At 40.3% G+C, this 9,580-nt stretch overlaps 1 protein-coding gene across 1 annotated transcript; it reads right to left on the bottom strand.

Annotated features, from left to right (window-relative positions):
• Nucleotides 1-584: 584 nt before the first annotated feature.
• LOC146619310 (uncharacterized) lies at nucleotides 585-2,792 on the bottom strand. The gene has a single exon (XM_085371100.1). The coding sequence runs from the start codon at nucleotides 2,790-2,792 to the stop codon at nucleotides 585-587; it is 2,208 nt and encodes a 735-aa protein (XP_085227226.1).
• Nucleotides 2,793-9,580: the final 6,788 nt, after the last annotated feature.

Genomic DNA, 9,580 nt, shown 5'->3' on the forward strand with positions numbered 1-9,580 from the left:
TAAAACAGTGTAACATGAGGTGGGTCAGGGGGAGGGACATAAGGATGTAGGAGTGAGAGCCACGGCCGCCATTGCTGAAAAGCAGTACAAACTCCTGGTTCAGCAGGTGTTTCAACTTCCAATAATGCCCAGTAGATGTCAGCAGAGTCCGCTAAACAGGAGGAGGGTTGCAGCAGAAACTGACCACCTCCCTCTGGCCCATCAGAACAGGGAAGCACAACCCCAGTAGGGAGAGTCACAGTTAGGCCTTGTGAAGAGCAGAGTATCGTGGCTCCTAATTTAATCAACAAGTCTCTTCCCAGTAAATTCACAGGAGCCTGTTTTGAACAAACATAGGTGTGTAACAAGGTCTGATCTCCAACCGTTGTGGGGAGGGGCACGGTGTAAGGCAGAGTTTTAGGTTCCCCAGATATGCCCACCACTGTAATCACTCTGTCAGTAAGTCTTTCACGAGCAACATCCTTAATGGTGGAGTACGTAGCTCCAGTGTCCACTAAAAAGCTGCTTCTTCTTTTATCTACAGTTATGGACAGCATAGGGTCCGCCGTTGTCCCTTCACCGTCCTGGGCAGTCTGTGGGGTGTCCTATAGCTGGGGACCACCCTCGTAGTACTCCCACCCCATCACAGGCATCTGTGGGGCCGGGGGCACTTCAACTAAAGCACCACGAGGTCCACCTCTGTGGCCAGGATGCTGATAGGGCCCACCACGGGCTCCCCTGCCTCTTCCAGCAGCCGGGTTCAAAGGGCACGCTTTAGCCCAGTGTCCAGGTTGTCCACACCGGAAACAAACATACATCTGGCCTCCCCTACCACCTCCCATCTGACCCCTTCCCCTGAAACCACCTCTGTTTCCTCCAAATGGGGAACCTCTCTGCCCATAAGGGGCCGGGGAGTGATAAGCACCATACTGGGGGGGCTGTGGATCAGTTGGCCATGGGTTCGGATACAAATCAGGGGCAACTGGACCAGGAGGGGGAGCCGCAGCGGCCACAAGCTGCTTTTTAGGCTTGTCACCTTTTCCACCCAGGTCGTTTTTAGCTTTCTGCAGCTGAACCTTCAACAGTTGCAACTGTAAATCTTCGACGCTCTCCGCTTTATCATCAGACTTAATCTGCACTTTGTTAAGATTAAAAATCAAATGTTTCTTCCAGATTGCAAAGTCACAGTCCTGCAAATCAGGATTATCCTCCATTTTCTGGCTTACTGACTCCGGAATGCCCCTCAGCACCGCCCTTCTAAACCACATGCTCTGTGAACAAGTCCTACTGGGGTGATGACCTGTATGGTTCACCCAGTCTTCAACAGCCTGATTTAGATAATGGGTGGGATTTTGCTTTCCCTCCCATTTAAATTTCTGTAAGGTGCCTTGATTTTTGGGTGGGAATTGTTTGCGCAGGGCCGGTCCAATAAACCTCAAGGCCTGCATCAGTGGCACCTCGTTCTCATGCATGGTAGTACCCGCATTTTGTTCCAGGTCCGCTGCCTGAGATCGGGATGTGCACCTAGTTATAATAGCTCTAAAATCTCCCAGTGCGAGGTCCTGTCCAGCTGTGTATTTATCCAAACCAGCCAACCAGGCATTCCCTCCCTCCGTTATGTCAGGGAGTTTGTCCACTAGGGCCTGGACATCTCCGAATGAATAAGGTTGATACACTGGTGTACGTTGCGCTTTAGTCTGGACCAGGGGAAACATGCCTGGAGGCTGAGGCACAGGGCCCTTAGATCTAGTCTGATATCCTAAACTGGGAGAGGTAGAGAGGGGTGTATTGTTAAGGTCACTGAGTTCATCATCAGTATCCTCAGTTTTTCCCCCGCCTGGTGGGGTAGCAGTGTCAGCAAAAACGTGGGCTAAACTCATCTGTGTTTCCGGATCCTGACGGCCCACCAAAGACATGGTAACTGTGACATTTGGTGAAGTGCCAGGCTCAGTTTTTGCAGTAGCGGTCAGATCTCCCTTAACAGCGACAGGAGTGCTGGCAAAGGGGTTGGACCGGGAAAGAGGGGCTGACGCAACACGATTATTCACCTGGACCACTGACCTATGTTCATTTAAGCAGCTGCGTAATGCTGCTTCTAGATCAGTTAATTGTTGTTCAGTGGGTTCCTGTCTGTTCATTCGAACCGCAAATGGTGCGCTCGCAAATGGGTCAGTTAGGCCCTCAGATCCGGTTCCAGAACAGTGGGACATAGAAGAGGGGGCTCTACTACTAGCTGAGGATGTCGCCGACAGAGAGGAGCTTCCTGGGCAAAAATGCTTGGTATCTATGGGAGTTGGAGCTACGGGCGGTTCTTCTCCAATAGTCATTATTCCACCAGAGATATTAAGTACCGGATATATGCCTGCTGAGGGAGGAGTTGAGGCAGAATAGGGAGGTGGCTGAGACCTATTTTTCTTCATGTGTGGTTTTGCAGTTTCCCATAAACACACCCAGTGATTAAATTTAACTTTGCGGCCTGCGTGCTTATCTGCTTCCTTTCTGTGTCTCACCCCGCTCATCACACCTGCACCTGCTGCTGCTGAGTTGGCTTCTTCCTCTTTCTCTTTTGCCTGCATAGCCTTATTCTGCCAAATTATTCCCCAATTACCACTACTCCCCTCGTCCTTTCCCTTTTCTTTCATTAACCTTTCAGCTGTTTTCCTCAATGACTCTTTCTGCTTTTTTGCTTCTTTAGGCTGGTGTGTGGAGTTGATGACTGTCTCAACACATGTTAATTGTTCTCCCAATGTGCTAAGAATAACACCGGGACCCCAACCATCATCATTAGTTTCTCGATCTAATTCTCCGTCCATTTTACTGTCAATGGAGGAGTGTTCTTTTATTGATTTTAAAGGAGAATTTGGGCCAGCTGGGTTTCTGCCTCTGTTAGGCACTAACAGCTGGGGCGCTGCTTTAAAGGTGAGTCAGCACTGAAATATCCCTTCAGGTGTTACCAAGCTTCTACCAAACCGGAGTCTGGCGGGTAACCTTGCCTAGAGCTTCCTGATAGGGGTGCTAGTTGGTTGTCACCTTGTTCACACGTCTCATTCACACTTCATACATTACCTGCAGTCACTCATTACCCTCCTTATGTATGTAATAAATGTGTAAAAAAAATTCTATGTGTGGTGTATTATTTTAACCAAAAGAGGAACCTAGTTCCTTTAATTGTGTAATCTGTGAACAACGGAGAACCAAACTGTCCTGCCCAGTGTTCCACAGCAAGCATTCAGCGTGTATTTATGTGTGTCCAATATCAAACAGAACATCAAAACATTTAAAACACTAAAATCATCGGGGTTTTAAGAAGAGATCCGTTTTCTCCTATTGATCAAAGGGACCCCTCCTTTGGACTCCAACCAGTACTTCTCCTTTTTAAGTTTTAGAGGATCTTTTCTAATAAAGTCCTCTGGGCCTTCCTAACCCTTCTGTAGTTTAGAGAATATTACTAAAAAATATTCTCAAGGCCTTTAACCTTTTAATTTGTTTAGAAAGGCGTTACTAATAAACCCTTTCAAGGTCCCAGACCTGCACTGAGGTATTTATCCGACACCGGAGAGCAACCCGTCGGCTGCAACCGTGGTCAGACCTCAGTTCACTCTTATCTTTATTCACTTATTCACTTATTTCTTATTCACTTATCTCTTATTCACTTGTCTGATTCTCAACAAGCCTTAAGTAAGCCAGACAATTTTTGGTTATGAATTACTAGGAGTTTGGACACTAAGTATTTTTATAATGTTCAATATAGCAGAAATAAAAGGTCTGCTTACCTTGTTTTTGTGTGCACACAGCTTTTGTCCAAACTCCGTTCACTCAGACCACGGCCGATGTCCTCCCATCCGTTCCAGTTGACCTGGAGCGGATCCTGTTCCGTGACGCCAATTGAAGGATATAAAAAAAACAACAACAGCAATAGAATAATATTAAACACAAAGTGAACCCGTCTTCCTTCATTAAATAGGTTCTTTTAGATGTTAAGGAGGAATTGACTTAACCAGGCTGGCGGAGAATGAAGACAACCGGACACCTGCAGCAGATGGGGAATCAGTGAACTTTTATTGAGACAGAGACAATCTCTCAACACAGCTCACATCAGGAGATTCCTCCTATTTGCTGTGAGGATGGGTATATATTCTCTAAAACTTACAGGAGGGGGTTGTGAGGAAAGTGCTGCATTAGCAGAAAAACAACTCCATAAAAGGAAAGCGGCCTTGGGTGTTCTAGCCTCTTCGCTTGCAGATATCTTCCACCTGCAGGATGAGGCGATCGCTTCTTATCGCTCTCAAGGCCAAAGTCGTGAGCACACATTTTTATTACACAGTTGCACAGTAACTTTAAAGCTGAACAATATTTAAAGCTGAATAATGTTTGATCAGATTATATTTTCTTCACAAGCTCCACAGCTACCAGCCCCAGGGACCACATGTCTATTGCTTCATTAAATAGACTACCAATCATAACCTCAGGTGCTCTATAACCAACCGTCCCCACACAGTCACCATTGTAACCATACTAAACACAACACCATTGCATTAATCTAGCTAAGTGTAAACAGCAGTAAATACTAAATATTCAACGTTGTTGTGCAGCACGCAGGACAGACAGCGCACAATGTGCTTCGAAGTAGCAGCCAAGAAAGGTGTAATTTAAGTCTACGAGCAGTGAACACCCGTGTGCATACCTGTGTGGATCAGCCACCGATTGTGCAAGTTCCCCCACTTAAAATGATGACAGAGGTCAGTAATTTGCACCAGAGGTACACTTCAACTGTGAGAGACAGAATGTGAAAAAAAAATCCATGAATTCACATGGTAGGATTTGTAAAGAATTTATTCGTAAATCAGGGTGGAAAACAGGGTGGCCCCACTGTAACAACACATGTATTTTGTGAAAAATCACAATTTTGCAACTCAAAACTTTAAGAGGCATAAAAGTAAAACGGTAAAAGATTTGAAAAAGCTGATTTATACCTGAACAGCCCAATAATTTGAGAACATTTTAAAGTTTGAATGGTTCTAGGTGAAAATATGAGGAAGTAGTTAAGTTTCAAAAACAAGCGTATTTTAGCAGAATTGCGGAAGTTTCCCATTCATTTCAAAGGGACAAATTAAAGGAAAAAAGTGGAATATTTTAAAAAGTATAATAGCAAAAAATACCAAAAGTCATAGCGTACATTAGCAGAAATAGCAGAATAGTTAAAAATTTGAACGGTGAAAATCGGCTGAAAATTGTAGGACTAGTTAAGTGCCAAAAAACGTACGGAAGCAACTAGAATAAAGTAGGATAAAGAATAAAGAGAAACAGGAACTCAATACAATTATTGCCATTTCTGAAACATGGATCAATGCGGAGAAAGGAATGGACTTTGGACTGGAGGGATATGAAGTGAATTTTGTAAATAGAAGGAACAAGAGTGGAGGGGGAGTAGCTATGTATGTGGATAAAAACCTAAACTACAAGGTGGTAGAAAGTAGAGATGGACCGATCCGATATTACGTATCGGTCCGATACTGACCTAAATTACTGGATCGGATATCGGAGAAAAATAAAAAATGTAATCCGATCCATTAAATATCACGAAAGCACCTCACAAAACTTGCAACACGCCGTAACTCGCCTCAGAACGTTAGCACGTCGGAGCAGTATGCATCACGTGATAGAGCGGCTGTGGCATGCGGGACCTGTCGGTGGTCTGGATAGCATGTGGAGCTTCGCTAGCAACCTGGCATTTCATCTCCGACAAAGTTATCCCCGAGAGAAGTAAAGCAAGTGTGTAAGTCCATCTCTGAATGTAAAGCATTCCTGCGTTAAGCTTAACAAGCGACTGCCTCTCGCTCTCCGGCTGCTACTTCAATCGTGAAACTGCTTAATGATCAGCTGATCGGCTTTTCTGTCGCGAGTCCGTCTGTCTTGTTTGTTTTTGGCCCACTTTGCACCAGAAAGAGGAAACCAGCGGCTGAACAACAGCAGCACGTTTAAGCTTGATAAGCTGTTGTTAGAATTTATTTAATATTACTTTCTACTCGAGGATCTTTTTCTACGTAGCTGACGCTGGTAACTGTGCAGGGGCGGATCTAGCAAAGTTTAGCCAGGGGGGCCGATAGGGCATTAACAGGGAAAAGGGGGCACAAAGACATACTTTTCTTTCTTATTCTCATTTAAAATGTCGAGCTTTTAATAAATAATTATTTGACACCCAAAGTTTTAATTTGATGTAAAATGAATAGAAGTCAATTACTGTATATAGTGACTATTAAGTCTAATATATACACCCTAGTAAGCTATAGTACTTTTTCCTTTGGGAAGGTACCATCTGTGCAGTCTGCAATTTTGTTGAAGAAAGATGTTGAATCTATTTAATATTTCTTGAAAAATAATTGATTTCTGTGCATTTTTTTTCACACTTCATCAAATTAAGGTTGATTACGTCGATTAAGCATCATGAGGTGGAGCGTGAGGGGTGGTTCCCTATTTTTTATTTTTGTTGTTGCTGGGAGTTGGAACCCTATTAGTTAGGTTTCTTAATATTTACGCTAAGTACTCTTTAAAATACCAGAATAGTGAGGATGGTGTAGGTTTAAGTTTATTAGATTGATCAGTATTGCTGAACTATGAAATATTTTTTTTGTATACAGGTATAACAGAATAGCTTTAGTGTAGTTGTTGTTTTAAACTTGAGTATGAACTTGCAGACTTGCAAAATGCAGCAAGATATTTTAAAAAACAGTTTTGTTGATTAAAAAACACTATATCGGATTCATATCGGTATCGGCAGATATCCAAATTTATGATATCGGTATCGGACATAAAAAAGTGGTATCGTGCCATCTCTAGTAGAAAGTATGACAACTGTAATTGATAATTTACTAGAATGTATAACAATTGAAATTTATAAGGAAAAAGAGAAAAATGTAATAATTAGCTGTATATATAGAACACCTGGCTCTAGTATTCAAGTATTTAATGACTTCATAGAGGAAATATTCTCTAAAACAAATCAAAAAGTTATGTTTATCTGTGGTGATTTTAATATTGACCCGTTGAATCCGAAAAAGCATAAAATGACCGACGAATTCCTAAACACTATGTACAGTTTGAGTTTACATCCTAAAATAACCAGGCGTAGCAGAATTACACCACATTGTGCCACCTTACTTGACAATATTTTCACTAACAATATGGAAAACAACATTGTGAGCGGAATATTAATTAATGACATCAGTGATCACCTACCAGTTTTTGCAGTTTATGACACTAATTATAAGAAAAATCAGCATGAAGAAAAACTGAGATACAGACGTGTAAGGACAGAAGAAACTATGAATGCATTTAAGAACGATCTATTAAATCAGGACTGGGACAATGTGTACAAAGAAGCTGATATTGATATTGCATATGGTATATTTTTAAGAATATTCATGGAGTTGTACGATAAAAACTGTCCAACAATAAAATACAACAGAAAGCACAAATATTCAGATAGACCATGGATCACTAAGGGTTTACAAAATGCATGTAAAAAGAAAAATACACTCTATAGGGAATTCCTAAAACAAAGAACAATAGATGCTGAAGATAAATATAAAAAATACAAAAATAAGTTGACCAATAGTATACGTGTATGTAGAAAGGAGTATTATAGTAAAATATTGAACAACAATAAACATAATATGAAGGGAATATGGGATGTTTTAAACGGTATCATTAAAAAAAATTCTGGACAACAAAGTTATCCTCAATACTTTATCGACAATGGCAATATTATGGAAAACACTGCTGATAAGGTCAACAGCTTTAATCATTATTTTGTAAATATTGGACCAAAACTGGCAGAACAAATTCCTGAGTCACTGCCATCAGTAGACTGTAGTGAAAACCTGATTGATAGGAACCCTAACTCAATGTTCCTTACATCAGTGGAGGAAAAAGAAATAATTGACATTGTACACATGTGTAAATATAAAACATCTACTGATTGTAATGATATTGACATGAAAATCGTCAAGAAGGTCATTGAAGGAATTGTAGGACCTCTAACATATATTTGCAACTTATCATTTCAGACGGGAAAAGTGCCAAACAAAATGAAAATAGCTAAAGTTGTGCCGCTGTATAAAACCGGGGAAAGATGCCACTTCACAAATTACAGGCCTGTTTCTTTACTACCACAATTCTCCAAAATCCTAGAAAACCTGTTTAATAAACGATTAGACAAATTCTTAGATAAATATAAATTACTCTCTGATAGTCAATATGGATTCAGATCAAAAAGATCAACATCTCTGGCATTAATCGAATCAATTGAGGAGATTACGAATGCTATAGATCAGAAACAGTATGCAGCTGGAGTATTTCTGGATCTCAAGAAAGCATTCGACACAATCTATCATGACATATTAATTAATAAACTGGAACGGTACGGGATCAGGGGGGTTGTACTGCAATGGGTGAAAAATTATTTAAGTGACAGGAAACAATTTGTGAAGCTGGGTGTCCATTAGTGATGGGATTTCCGGCTCTTTTTAGAGATCCGGCTCTTTCGGTTCGGCTCACTAAAAAGAGGCTCCAAACCGGCTCTTCAGGTTGTTTTGTTTCTTTAATTAATTTATTATTAACAATAATGTAAAATTATGCACAAAAGGAATTACTAACGTTAAAAAAAGTGGTTTTATTTATATATGTTTATATATAAATATATGCGGTGGCCCCTGGAGACAAAACACGTACAAACTCCAAAACACATTTCTAGCATGAACTGAACTCCCAAAGCAGAGCTACTAGATCACTTAAATTACACAATTGAAAGCATGTGTGTATTGTTTGTGTATTTATACACAGGCACTCATATATATTCAAATAATTTTAAAAAAAAGTTCATTTACCTGTTACTACCACACACCAAATCCGATGGTTGGTACTTGCTGGCTTGTGTAGCCACAAGATAACAAAAGCCCAACACTGCGCCCAGCATCCTGGAGCACTTCTGTTGTCTTTTATACGTGTTTTGAGTTTTTATGTGCTTCTGAGTTTTAATGTGCTTCAGAGTTTGTACGTGTTTTTACGTGTTTTAGAGTTTGTACATGCTTCCGAGTTCGTACGTGATTTGAAGTTTGTATGTGCTTTATCTCTAGGGGCCACCGTAAATATACTTTTATTTATTCACTCCACATAAAATGTAATAAATAAATTATATAATACAAAAATCAACTATTCACATTTCAACTTTTAACTATTTAAATTTTCAGCTTTTTCCTTTTACAAATTTAAAGTGAAAACAACACAAAACACTGCAAACCACAACACAATTAAATATATATATATATATATATATATATATATATATATATATATATATATATATATATAGGTTGTGTATCCTTGAGGTGTTAATGGGGTTATTGAAAATGTGTATATGTGTGTATATACGTATGTATGGATAGATAGAAACATATGTGTATATATATATAAAAAAAAATTACACATAACATATAATGTAATTGCAAGGAGGTATTTCTGTAGTCTATTGATACTAGATAGTGGAGAAGGGGTGGGATTAAATAAGCTTATGCTTCTTCCTGCTCCTTTTTGAACATGAGCA

The sequence above is a fragment of the Diplotaxodon limnothrissa genome, linkage group LG14 (genome assembly GCF_057381915.1).
Source record: "Diplotaxodon limnothrissa isolate DT_005_m linkage group LG14, D_limnothrissa_male_GT1.1, whole genome shotgun sequence".
Lineage (NCBI taxonomy): Eukaryota > Metazoa > Chordata > Actinopteri > Cichliformes > Cichlidae > Diplotaxodon > Diplotaxodon limnothrissa.

Bases quoted from the DNA above. Each gene is read 5' to 3' on its own strand.
- LOC146619310 (XM_085371100.1), bottom strand. From the start codon at position 2,792: ATGGACGGAGAATTAGATCGAGAAACTAATGATGATGGTTGGGGTCCC.